Below are 14,029 nucleotides of genomic sequence, written 5' to 3'. Positions count from 1 at the left end.
ACATTTGAAAATTCAGATCTCAATTTACTAAGCATTAGATCCTTGTCAGAATCATTAGTACTTATAATGGAATATACAGGAGGATTTGCTCTAGGATCTATCTTAATACCCAGTTGATCTTGGTGTGGCCATCCCAAAAGAGATTGCCCAGACTTTGCAACATATATTTTTCCATAAGTGGACTCATTTGCAAAAGTGATTTTTCCCCCAAAAAAACCAACTAAATCAATTTTGTGTCCTGTATATCCTCCTGGTGATATGTCAGATTCCAGTAAAATTTTGTTTGGCCAATTCTTTTCTACAATGTCAAAACCTAGTAGGGTATACCATGCGCATGTGTCAACAAATATATTTATCATCTTTCCATCTATGATCACTTCACAAGATGGAAACTTACTTACACCTTCATTACCACAAATATTTATAACAGTGTTGATATCATTCTCATTTTGTAATTCATACTCATCTACATCTTGAACAATATTCACTTTTCTAGTGGTAGATTTGCAAAATCTCGTTAAGTGCCCTTTCTTATTACATTTTAAGCATACTTTATCAAGTGCTGAGCAAGATTTAGAGTTTGCTAAGTGGTTCGAACTTCCACATCTGAAACAAACCCATTGAGCGTTTTTTTTTTTATTTTTTTTGATATTTAAGTTTGGAATCATTCTTGTTATTATAAGAGTCGTGCTTCTGAACAAAAGTTTTCTTAAATTTTTCCCCTTCTTTGGAAACACTGAAAACATCTCCTTTTTCATTTCCTCTTATTTCCTTCACGAATTTCTCGGAGTGTTCAATCGACCTTGCAATATCAATTGCTGCATTTAAGGACATGTCTGATGTTGTCCAAAGTCTTTCCTGCACTTTTTTATTATTTGTTCTCATTAGTATTTGATCTCTCAATACTTGTTCATAAGTTATATGTTCGAAGTCGCAAGTGACAGCAAGTGATCTGAGAGATGATACATAATCCTCAATAGATTCATCTGCAAGTTGTTTACGAGAATAGAAAATAAATCTCTCCATTACAATGTTCTTTTTCTTGCCAAATCTTATTTTAAGTTGCTCTGCTGCACGGTCATACACATTCTTATCACCAGGATTGATCAAAGCAGGAAGAGTGAGGAATTCTTTTAAACCAATTCCCCCAAGACAGTGCTTTAAAAGTGAGAATTTCCTTTCGGCTTCACACTCCGTCCCTTCCAAAACTTCCACATAAGCTAAAAAACTGGTTCCCATATTTCCCAGTCCATAGGTGGGTCACCTTTGTTTGCCAAGAATGAGGGAGGAGGAACAATGCCACTCATTGTTTAATGTAGTAGGATAAATTAGGTAATGTAACCAAATAGTTGCTTATTATTATTAATATTTGATTATTAATAAAGTGTTAGACTAATATAAACCAACATCCAATAGATACCTTGTACCGATGTTTTCTTGTCAAAGTCTCAATTTCCGTGTTTCATTAATTGTATAGTTGAAGAAAAAAAAACGGAGAAATTGTGTTGATCGAGACTCACTTTCCTAAAATGGCCGCCATAGTTTTCATGTTCTTTCTAAAGCTGATGGAGCTTGTTTTGCGAACGTCTGACGTCATACGCTTGTTGCCAGTTGCCTGTTTCGAGAGGAATTGGAAGTACTTGCAGCCGCCCAAGACCTCGCGCCAGGAACCACGCGCATTTAATGTGCGGCAACAGCAAACCTCGCGCTGGAGATTACGAGGTACTCTTTTGGATTAATACCTCAAAAAGGTAGAAATGTTCTGCGGAGGTCTCCGCGATCCTCTCCAACAATTCTTTTACGATAAATTTCAGGCGCTGCAGGTTCAAGTCTCAGGGCTCCAAAAATTATTAGATTAGCAGATGAAAATCCTTTAGTCTTTTGAAAGTCGGTTGATGTTCATATTATTCCTATCCCACCCTCGTCGCCAGTGTAGGAAGCGTAGGAAAGGTACCGAAGCCAAAATGAGGTTTCTTAGGAGTTTATTAGAGACACTGCTCTCTTCATCAAGTCAAGATCGTTATGCCCTTTAACCAACTCCCACCTTCAAAAGATGCAGCATGCATGTGCACTAACTACTACATACACGAGATAGTCACGAGGACATCTCGTGCCATCTCGTGTCACTTACACTATATAACACAGACAGAGGGACGGAGACAGAGAGAGAGGGAGACAAAGAGAGAGGGAGACAGAGGGAGGAAGAAAGACAGAGGGAGAGATAGAGAGGGAGACAGACAGAGGGAGAGAGCGAAAGAGAGAGGGAGACAGACAGAGGGAGACAGAGAGGAGACAGACAGAGAGAGACAGAGGGAGAGAGAGAGATAGGGATACATACCGAGGGCGACAGAGGGAGAGAGAGAGAGAGGGAGACAGAGGGACGGAAACAGAGGGCGACAAACAGAGGGCGACAGACAGAGGGCGACAGACAGAGGGTGACAGACAGACAGAGGGAGGGGGCGACAGAGTGATGGAGACAGATAGAGGGAGACAGATGGAGGGAGACAGAGGGAAGGAGACAGACAAGAGGGAGACAGACAAGAGGGAGACAGACGGAGACAGAGGGAGGGAGGCAGAGGGAGAGAGAGAGGGAGAGTGACAGAGGGAGGGAGACAAAGAAACGGAGACAGAGGGAGGTGTACAGACAGAGGGAGGGAGACAGAGGGAGGGAGGCAGTGGGAGACAGTCAGGGGGAGACAGAGGGAAGGAGACAGAGGGAGGGAGGCGGAGGGAGACAGAGAGAGACAGAGAGAGGGAGACAGAGGGAGGGAGACAGGGGAGAGAGACAGAGGGAGGCAGACAGAGGGAGACAGACAGAGGTAGACAGAGGGAGAGGGAGACAGAGGGAGAGGGAGACAGAGGGGGAGGGAGACAGAGGGAGAGGGGGACAGAGGGAGAGGGAGAGAGAGAGAGAGGGAGAGGGAGAGAGAGAGGGAGAGGGAGAGGGAGAGAGAGAGGGAGAGGGAGAGAGAGGGAGAGGGAGGGTGACAGAGGGAGGGAGACAGAGGAACGGAGACAGAGGGAGGGAGACAGAGGGACGGAAACAGAGGGATACATAGAGAGGGAGACAGAGAGCGGGAGACAGAGGGAGGAGGGCGACAGGGAGCAAGACAGAGGGAGTGAGACAGACAGAGAGAGACAGAGGGAGGTAGACAGACAGAGGGAGACAGACGGAGACAGACAGAGGGAGACAGAGGGAGAGAGAGGGAGGGAGACAGAGAGAGGGAGATAGTTAGAGAGAGAGAGACAGACATAGTGAGCGTGAACCCCCCCGAACCCCCTTAGGTGGTTCGGGCTCGCTCGCTACAATCGCTCACTACACTGCCTTACTGTGTCCCAAAATGATGCATCTCCAAAAAGTGTGTCACCAATATGAAAAGTTTGGAAAGCTGTACCCTAAGCAATACAAATGAAGTTCTTCCAGTGATGTTGGGGGGGAGCAGTACGGTGTGACCATAATCTTGTTCTGAGGGCAGCCTTAACTGATATGTGACCTTAACGTCATTTGACCTGGCCATTGCTTTGGGGATCATAGTATGGCTTTATCTAGCTCATTCACCTTCAAGAAATTTACTATCTTCTAGCTGCACCCCATTATCACTTGTCAATTGTTGTGGAAATTCTTTGCAACAAAACAATTCCTTTCATAACTCAATTACGTCTGAGGTAGATGGTTGGTACAGAAATATCACCTCAATTAATTTGCGGAAAAAAATCAGTTATAACAATAGGATGATAGGATGATGCACGCAAAGGGGAAAGGCCTCCATGTGTCCTATAAAGTTAATTTCAACTTTTATCCTTCTGGTAACTCAGCAGAGGTTATGGGTGGGACATGTATGTGTCGAGAAGGATTTATCAGCACTGCAACAATTGGAGCATTGGTTGACATAGACATCAATATCACGGTCCATAAAAGACCACCAGTATATTGCTCTAAGTTTCTTTTCAGTCATTCCAACATGACCATCATGAGTAAGAGCTATTAGTTTTACTTTCAAGGATGACAGTGCAATTAGGGTATCAGCACATAACACAAACTGATCGACCACAGTGATATCATCCTTTATCTTCCAAAATGGCTTAATGAACTCACTGAACGCCCTTTTATGCGGCCATCCTTTAATAATGTTACCTTTCACCTTAATCAATGTGTTGTCATTATTAATAGCTGTCAGCCATTCTTTCTTTTTAATATGTATGTCCAACCCCTTGCTAAAATAGATGGTTTATCCATATATTTGCATGCAGGTGACACTCAGATTATCTTTTCATTTGTTGCAACAGATGACAGGACCACATTTAATCTGTTTACCAGCATTCAAGAAAAACTGAGGTGCTCATTCTAGGCGACCAACCCTAGATGTGGGGTCCACATTGCTGGCCAGAAATGTTGGCCATTTGTCCCGCACCTAGTGAGTTAATTAAGGACCTAGATTTCTGGTTAAATAGCAAATTTACCACGGAGCCACAGATTACAAAGGCAGCTGCATGTTGTTTTTGACTATTAAGATCCTTCAGAAAGATCATGTGGTAGTTACCTCCTAGCCTGCAAAAAAACATAGTCAGGCATTGATAATTTCAGTCTGGACTATGGCAATGTATTATATTTGGGGGTCATGCAGTCTCGACTGAGGCAATTTCAGACTGCGCAGAATTCTGCGGCTCAACTGCCATGTCACATTCTGCGGACTGTTTCAAAACATTTACTCAACTCCCAATTGCCAAGCGTATCAAGTTCAAGCCTCTGTGTTACGTTTTTAAAGCATGGCATTGCCATTGAAAGGGCCCTACATATAAACACTCTTTCATACATCTGTATGTCCCCAGGTGAGCTCTAAGCTCTGGAAACACTAATTTAGCCTCTATCCCAAGATTCAAAAGAGCTAGACAAGGTTGCTGTACTTTCGCCTACTTAGGTCCTAATCTATGGAATAGCTCACCTGTTGAATTGCAATTATGCAACTCTTATGTTTTGTTCTGGAAACTACTTAAAACCTGGCTTTTTTGAGCTTGTGTGTGTTTTCTGGTCTTTTCCACTAGCGCTGGAAAACCCTGGTTGGGTAGCCATGCGCTTTATACATTCTGATTGAATTATAGCACTGATGAGTCCCCACATTCAACCAGACATGATACTGTTGCATTATTATCATCCTCGGCCTCATCCATTTCTTGTTCTTCATCACAAGGAGCTTGTGACAGCAAATCTGTTGAGACATTCATTCTCCCTGTTATGTCTTCTATTCTAAACTGGTATTCCTGAAGCTTACATTCCAACTTGCTGATTCTTGGTGAAGTTTTACCTGGCCCATCACCCTCTAAGATGCTAACAAGAGAGTCAGTTGTGATAAAAAATTATTTTCCCCAAAGGAAACTCATAAATGTGTTTATTGCCCATACACAGGCCAGTAACTCCTGTTCTAACACTGGGTTGTTGCTTTCTGCCCCTCTCAATTTACATGACACGAATGCAATAGAATGTTCAGTCATAGTAGTCTTTTGACTAACGACAGCTCCAAATCCTATCTGGCTGCCATGCATAGTTATAATGCATTGTAGTTTTTTCTCAGTCAGTGGATTGTTCAAGCACTATACAGACCCTACCTGTTTCCTTTCTAAATCTCACCACTGCCACCTGTCTGCCCCTTGGGACAGCACAGCCATAAAAGATACCAAGAATAGCTGCAAAAACCTCTTAGGTTCATGGATATTAGACTATTACATCACCAAACACACTCGGCTGCACACTGTTCAACGCTGGTGTGCTATTCTAAAGCCAAATATTATGCAGAGAAGACGAAGTTCCTCAAGGCACGCTATGACAGCAGGGAAGTTATAAACATCATACACTCACGGCTTGCATTGCCTCTAAGCTGTGACCATGGCCTTCCCTCCGCCCCTCATCTGAAAGTCATCCATCAAGGGCCACCCTAGCCCATTCCTTACAGGGTCCATCAGAATCTCCGCTGAATCTCGCGGCCTTTGTGAATTTGCTTTCATACCGTTTTCAGACTTACGGAGAGCCCGATTCACAGAACTAATTTAGGACAAAATCCTAAACTTACTACTTTTGGTATTCACAGAAGTTAGGATTTTGTCTTAAGTTTGTCTTAAGACAAACTTAAGAAAGACTTAAGACAGACTTAAGACAGACTTAAGACAGACAAAATCCTAACTTCTGTGAATACCAAAAGTAGTAAGTTTAGGATTTGGTCTTAAGTTAGTTCTGTGAATCGGCCCCGGAGTCTTTTTTCAGCGGTGGCTTCTGGGTCGTCTTCAGACTTTTGTCCACATATCTGACACCGGTACCCTCCTTCACTGATCAAACCCTACTCATATTCATTTCTACTGATTCAGTTCCCCCCCACATGGAAGAAGGCCCTAATGGTCACTCTTTCCAAAAACCTTTGTTAGATCCTACATTATTGAGCAATTTTCGATCCATATTCCTACATGCCTATCCCATTAAGGTGCTGGAAAATGTATTAATAGGCAACTCTCTGACTTCCTTGAATCCAATAGTCTTCTGGTCCCTAGATAACCTAGGTTCTGCACCTGTCATAGCACAGAGACGTCTCTGGTTTCAATGCTTGATGACCTAAGAAATCTGGCCGACCACGGACGGTCTTCTTCCCTGGCCCTTTTAGATATATCAGCTGTATTTGACATCGCCCCACACACTCTGTCCTTTTACATTGACTAGCAGAAGCTGCCATTTAATGCCAGGCCTTAAGCTGGATCTGGTCTTATCTTTCTGATCGACATCTTTAAGTCTCCCTTTTAATCTGAGTTTAAGTCCCTCGCGTGCAGTGTTCCACAGGGGGCCTCTTTAAGCCCTACTCTTTAAACCTGCACGTGTGGCCTCTGGCTCATCTTATCAGCTCATCTGGCTCAAAATTCATGTGTTACACAGATGACATCCAGTTATTGCTTTCCCTCAATGAAAGTCTGGAGGATCCTTCCCATTCTTTTCAAGTCTGAATTTGATGTTGTCAAATTGAATGAATTGTAGCTCATTAAAATTGAACATCAACAAGATAGGAATTCTTATATTTGTTGCCAATTGCTCTGCCCGAGCTGGTTTTTCGCATCTTTGGCCCACACAGTTCGGTTTGGCTCCAATTCCTTTAGATCATGTGTGTAACTTATGTCTTCTTTTCAATCAAGACTTGTCAATCACCACTCATGTCAACAATCTGTCCCCCACATTCTTTCTTCTGCTAAAAACTTTGCAGAAGAGCCTTTCCTACCTGCCAGTCAATTCACATCGCTTAACTGTACAGACCACAATTCTGAGCCACTTGTATTACTTCAACTCCTTGAGTTTCAACATTTCATCATCTCTCGCCCTCAGCATAATGATAACACTACTGCAGGACTTGCCCTCAATCTTCTACTTCGTCCACAACTTCCCTTTCATTGAATTTTCCTCATTGGCTATTAATTGTCAAAATAAGGATTTTCAAATCCATGTGCATAGAATTCCAAGGTTACCATTGTTTAGGTCCTGTATATCTACAACAAAACCTTCATCCCTACCTACCATCTAGAATTCTTTGATCCTTCACTGCATGCCTCCAGGTGATTCCCAATCTTAGCAAGTGCGACTGGGATGCCAGTCATTCCTGGTGACAGCCATGAGACACTGGAAAACACCAAGAAGTCTCTGCGTGGCTCCAACTTACTCTTGCAGTTTCACAAAGTTATAACAACCTGTCTCTTTGTTAGATTTTGCTAATCGATTCCAATTTTGTATTGCGATAAGTTCTGAGCACCAGGGTCTCAATAGGAATTTGCACAAAGTATAACCCCTTACTATTGCAAATGCAAATACATCATGAGGATTGACTTTTGCAGTAAAGACACAATTGTAAAAGATTAATTTGACTATGCCATGATATTACTCCTTATGCTGTCTTATGGAAGGCTATTCTCTGGAATAAAAGAGGCCATGTGGACTTGACCCGCAAATGTGGCATACCACAAAAGACACCATGAATACATTTCCCATCTACACATGTCTGACAGGATCACCCCAACACTTCTTTAAATGGGCAGCAAAATTGCCACATATATATCCTTTAGACCATAGTGTCTATTTTAAACCCAGGAGGGCTGGGTCCATGTCAGATTTTCAAGTTACCTGCTAACTCCATTTAGAGTTATAGTTTGTAAATTGATCTTATATGAATACCCTGAAAATCAGTCATGGGTGGATCAGAAGTACTAAGTAATGTAAAGGGTACAGTTTCAATCAAAATATTAATTCCAAAAGGTTCTATCTATAGACATTTAACCATCTCCTTTCACTGAATACACATTGATCCTTGTAAGAACTATTCATGATGTAGAAAAGAAACAGTCAACGCTTGTGTAAGGAAACAAAGATCAAATAAAATGAGGTCAAGGGCAGTTTGCTCTGAAGTAAGCAAGTGCTGTTGAGTTACCATGCCCTCCAGATATTCTTTGAAATATTGGTACTTCCGCTCTTTCTCCAAAGTCGTCAGCCTGATTAACTAGAGCATCCTTTATGGTTTCATATCCAGTCAGGATCACCATTTTCTTGGGTCCAAAATGTACGGTGAATACGTTGCCATGTTTCTCAGAGAGCTGAAACAAAAAATAAAGAGAATTTGAAATGTTAACATGTACTTCAGTTTTAAATAGAAAACAATGTCATGAACATCAGTGATCATGAACCAAAAGTACAAAAGTGGATTGTGGTTGTGAAGCCTGCGACTCACAAAGTCACAGGCTTTGCCCTTGTTAAACACAATCACAATGTACAAATGGGACTGTGCGAGTCGAAAATGTCTTTCCAGCGTGCAAAGTACAATCTGCAATCTTGAAAATGTGATGGTCGAAGGAGTGTGAAATACCTTGTTGTCAATCCTGCCTTTTCTGGTAAGAAAAGCACTTTCACGACCAAAGATGGCTTTCTCATTCAGGCCATTATGATTTCTTTTTGATTCCAGCTGATATCCTCACACCTAAATCTGGCTATTCCCAGTTAATCAGTCTGAAATGGGGAATAACAGGCTGCACTGGTTTTACCAGGTCAAAAATCACATGCTGATCTCTAAACCGGCTAAATAAAGCACAATTGAACCACACACAATAGATTAGGGTTATATAAGTTTCTGAACATCCTCAAGCTCATGAGCTCTGTGGTATTGGCAGGCTCCGATCCATTTCTTAACCTGCATGTCCACAATGAATACATTGGGGTTTTTACTCCAGCAAATGGCTGGAGTAACTGTTGCTCCAGGGTGGTAAGGGGAATGGATCTGCTGCAAACTTGATGGGAATGTATGAAAGTTACCCTGCCTTTCAACAGAGTGTAATTGTACATTGTGTAAAATTATGTGGGAGCAGCAGGCTTTTACCATGGCATAGTTAGAGAAAAGACTGCAGTAAAGCTGGTCATGCAAATCAGAAACATACACCTCTTTTCCATGCATGCTAATATATCTGCTATCCAACATACCATTCTAGAAAGAACTGCATAAGAGTACTATAACGACTCTATATGTTATATATTCACTTAAAAACCAAAGGTTACAGGGTCGTTATAGTTAGGAAATAGAAAAAGAAAACGTAGAAATTCACTGAAAAAACCAAAGGTTACAGAAACGTTATAGTTAGGCTCAGATTTCACTCATACAAACCCAGTGAAATTCGGCAGTTATAGTTTCCTGAGCTAACTATTAACTTACGTCCCCACAATGCACAGCTTATAACTTCACATATTACATCACTCATGAAATGGTCAGTGACATCACTGATGACATCACTGATGACATTGCAAATGAGATCACTGATGACATCATCCAGTGAGTGTACGTATTTTGTAAGAGTTTATGATTGTTAAAAATATATACCAAGGTACTAAAAAGTGAAAGTAGTGTACTAGATGTACTACTAATGAATAATACTACTTCTAATATATATTATGTGAGAGTCTGTGTGACTGTATGTATTCTTGTGTGTATGGGTGTGTGAGTGGCTGTATGGGTGTATAAGTGGGTGTGTCAGTAGCTGTGTTGGTGAGTGAGATGATGTGTGAGTGGCTGTATTGGTGAGTGAGTGGGTGTATCATTAGCTGTATGGGTGGGTGATTGGCAGTGTGAGTGGCTCTATTGGTAGGTACGTAGGTGTGTTGTGATTGTATGGGTGAGAGAGTGGGTTTCTGAATGGCTTTGTGAGTGAGTAACTGGGTGTGTTAGTGGCTGTATGGGTGAGTGTGTTGCTGTTTGAGTGGGTGTTTCGTTAAATGTTTTGTTGTGTGAGTGGCTGTATTGGAGAGTGAGTGTCTGTGTGAATGGCTGTATGGCTGAGTACACAGATGTGTGAGTGCTTGTATGGATGTGTGAATGGGTATATAAGTGTTTGTGCCAGTGAGTGTGTGAGGGCTTGTATGGGTGAATGAGTGGCTGTGTTGAGAGGCAGATTGGGTGAGTGAGTGGGTGTGTGAGTGACTTTTTAGGTAAATAATTGGGGGTGTGAGTAGCTGTATGGGCGAGTGTGTGGTTATGTGCCTGGCTGTATGGGTGAGTAACTGGTTGCATGAGTGGCTATATGGGTGAATGAATGGTTGTGTGAATGAGTGGCTGTACGAGTGAGTGAGTTAGTGAGTTAGTGAGTGGGTGTGTGTATGAGTGGCTCTATAGAGAAGTGAGTGAGTGTGTGAGTACTGGTATAGGTCTATGAATGGGTATGTGAGTGGTTGTGTGGGTGTTTGAGTGGGCGTACGAGAGATTGTCTGGGGTGTGAGTAGGTGTGTGAGTGGTTCTGTGGACGATGTCATCATTGATGTAATGAGTGATGACATTTGAGATGTCATGAGTGATGTCACTGACCATGTCAGTACGTGATGCAATATGTGAGGTCATAACCAGTGCATTGCGTTGGTGTAAGTTATAGCTCAGTTAACTATAACTGCCAAATTTCACTGGTTTTGTATGAGTGAAATCTGAGCCTAACTATAACGTTCCTGTAACCTTTGGTTTTTCAGAGAATTTCTAGTTTCTTTTAAATTATATTTCCTAACTATAACAACCCTGTAAGCTTTGGTTTTTTTATTTGAATGTCTATGTTTTTTTACTAGTAGTCACATTTGCAGTATGGAGGAGAAAGGGGGCGGGCCTCTGACCAGCTCTCAGGAATCATGCTGTGTCGGACTTAGTGGAGGCAACAGGAGGGTTTCTGGGCCTCTACGACCTCTCAGCATCCAAAAGGACTTCAGTCCCCAACCAGCAGTGTGCCAGGAGGCACATTTGCAGAGTGGTGGCAAAAGGGGGCATGGCTTCTGGAGACCTCTGCAATTCCAAAGTGTCAGACTTACTGGAGGTAACAGAAGGGCGTGTTGGCCCCTAAGTAGACTCTAGAGCCAAGGAGACCTCATCACCCAACCAGCAGTGCACCAGGAGGCAATTTTGCAGAGTGGTGGAGAAAGGGGGCGTGACCTCCGAAAGTTGACAAAAGTCTTACCTCTAGGCTTGCACAGGAGCATAAAAATGACTGGTCCCAATGCATCTCCCAGAACCTTCCCAGCAACCAACTATCTGTCGGTAAACTAACTGATGGGTCCTCAGGGGAGAAAGGGGATGAGGATAAAAAACAAACAAAAAGAAGAGACTGTTTCAAATTCTCTGGTTTCAGCTTCCACTCTGTTTTCACCTCTCGTCTGACTATTCTGGAGTAATTGTAATCTACAGACTGGATAGTCAATGAAACTAAAGATACAAACTATTTTCTAAGACATTACACAGTAGTGGCTGACAGAGAATGAGGGTGGAGTGGTGGGTGGGTGGTGGGGGGACAAAATACAAAAAAAAAAAAAAGCACTTACCTCTTCGTCACATCTCTCCTCCGTCGTCCTTCCACTCCGGCTGGAATCAGGAAGAAAACCCAGGCTCCCCCAAAGCCAATTACAATACTGCAATGCATTGTTGTAATTGGTCTGAGCTCGGTGGTTCGGTGCTCAGACTGTGCATGTTCCTCACTAGGCTGTGCATCACAGCCTGGTGGGGAATATGCAAAGTGTGCATGACTGTTTGGCCGGCCCAAGACGGCCGGCCAAACCATCATGCTCACTTGGAGTGTGCAAACCACTCCTTCCCCTGTGCCACCTGCCCCGCTCCATCCTAACCCAGTCCCGAACCTACAAAAAATAAAATGATAATAACGAGATGCTCCTCCACCCTAGTGGAGGAGCTGCCCCTCACATTACATACCCAGATAACCTAGACCAGTGCTTCTCTTCTATATGAGAATGTTGATTTTTTTCCTCTAAACATTCTTAAGATAATGTAGAATATTTTGTGAGGAAAAGACTTTGCTCTCTAACGCAGTTCTTTTCTTTATTTCTTTTAGGAATTCAAGATTGCACATATTTCTGGTAAGTATAACCTTTCGTTCTTATTATTTCTTTCAGTCTCTCATTTAGATATAGCACATAAAAGGTTCCTTGAGATGCAAATTCTTTCACCACTTTTCAAAAAGAAAACCGTTCAAACAAACAATTGCTACTTAGCTGTTGACTCCGTTCCAATGATTAACGAGGAGCAGTAGACATCTCTGAGGCGAGTTCAGGAAACACTTGACACAGGCTCAAGGAGTGCCTAGTGAGACACTTTCACCTGATGCACAGGCACAAGGGAAGAGCAGCGAGACACTACCTCTGGCACTAAGAGCAGAGCCGCTTGCTCCAGACACGCTGTTAGGTGTTTTGTCTCCGTAACGCAGACTCTGGGTGGAAACACTGCTCACTCACAGCAACTCAGTATAGGGACATGTGCAGAGCGAAAGCCAAGCTCCATACACTGCACAGACTCTGAAAACTGAACAACAGTACTATGAAAGTAGGTTTCTTCCGACGCGACGTGCCACGGATGTTACTTACTCAATGAAACGAAGAAGTGAAAACTAAGCATGCATGGAATTCTACCTAGTGCGTGGATTCTAGAAGGCGTGCTCTTCAAATAGAATCTTGAGCTAAGGTAAGGAAAAAACAACTAGAACTGCGTCCTGCAAAATGCTTGGGCGGCCATTTTATAATTCCTCTTGCACCATGCCTACTTCCAAAGGTTACCATTGATTCTTTCCTTCGGTGTTCCGCAACTTCCATTAATGATGGCACATGAAGGGTGACCCCGGGCTTTTTTAATCCTGACAGAAGTCCTCTCAGCAATCACGCTCTGTGGAACTTACTGGAAGTAACAGGAGGGTTTGTTGACCCCACAGCACCCTCAGCATCCAAGGGGGCTTCATACCCCAACCAGCAGTGCACCAGGTGGCTTGTTTGCAGAGTGGAGGAGAAAGGGGGTGTGGCCTCAGAAAACCACTCAGCAATCATTCTGTGTAGGTCTTACTGGACGTAACAAGAGGGCTTGTTGACCCCCAAGGACCCTCTGGGGCCAAGAGGACTTCATCCCCCAACCAGCACTGTGCAAGAAGGTGCGTTTGCAGACTGGTGGTGAAAGGGGGCATGGCCTCCAGTGACTTGCGGTCTTTTTTTTTCTTATTTATTTATTTGGGGAGAGGGCCATGTGGCCCCCTTCGCTGGGCCAATTTCGGCCCCGGGGGCCCCATTCCTCGGGGGCAAGCCTTTATGAAATGGGGGTGGGGCCACGCTGTCCTCCTCCCAGGGCTGATTTCGGCCACTGGGCCCCCATCCCCAGGTGCATGACCTTATTAAAAAAAATGTAATTAACGTAAAGGGAGGGGGTGTTGAGCACCCCACTTCCCCATGCCAAATTGGGCCTAGAGGACCACATTCCCAGAGGCCTGGCATTTTAAAACACATTTTTAATACATTTAATCCTGGGGGCCAAGAGGCACTCCCCCAAGGCCAATTCTGGCCCCTGTGTATCCATCCCCTGGGTCCAGCCTCTAGTGTGGGTGTGCTGATCCCACCCAGGGCACTCACTTAGCGATGTTGGGGACCACAGGGGGAGCCTTAAGGCACTTGCAATCTCTGCCGGCTCCCCGCCTCCTGTGGGAGCTAACTTTGCTTTGACAAAGAGGG

The 14,029-nt window shown here is 43.4% G+C and overlaps 1 protein-coding gene across 1 annotated transcript in view; it reads right to left on the bottom strand.

Moving 5' to 3' along the window:
* LOC144785087 (cytochrome P450 2K1-like) overlaps positions 1-14,029 on the bottom strand; it is a 104,764-nt gene that overhangs the window by 73,285 nt on the left and 17,450 nt on the right. Inside the window, exon 2 of the mRNA XM_078664191.1 lies at positions 8,448-8,610. Coding sequence (XP_078520317.1) covers positions 8,448-8,610 — 163 coding nt within the window. The remainder of the gene's footprint in view (positions 1-8,447; positions 8,611-14,029) is intronic.

The sequence above is a fragment of the Lissotriton helveticus genome, chromosome 10 (assembly GCF_964261635.1).
Source record: "Lissotriton helveticus chromosome 10, aLisHel1.1, whole genome shotgun sequence".
Taxonomy (NCBI): Eukaryota; Metazoa; Chordata; class Amphibia; order Caudata; family Salamandridae; genus Lissotriton; species Lissotriton helveticus.
Note: the sequence above shows the minus strand (reverse complement) of the source record. Positions and strands in the feature narration are given on the sequence as shown.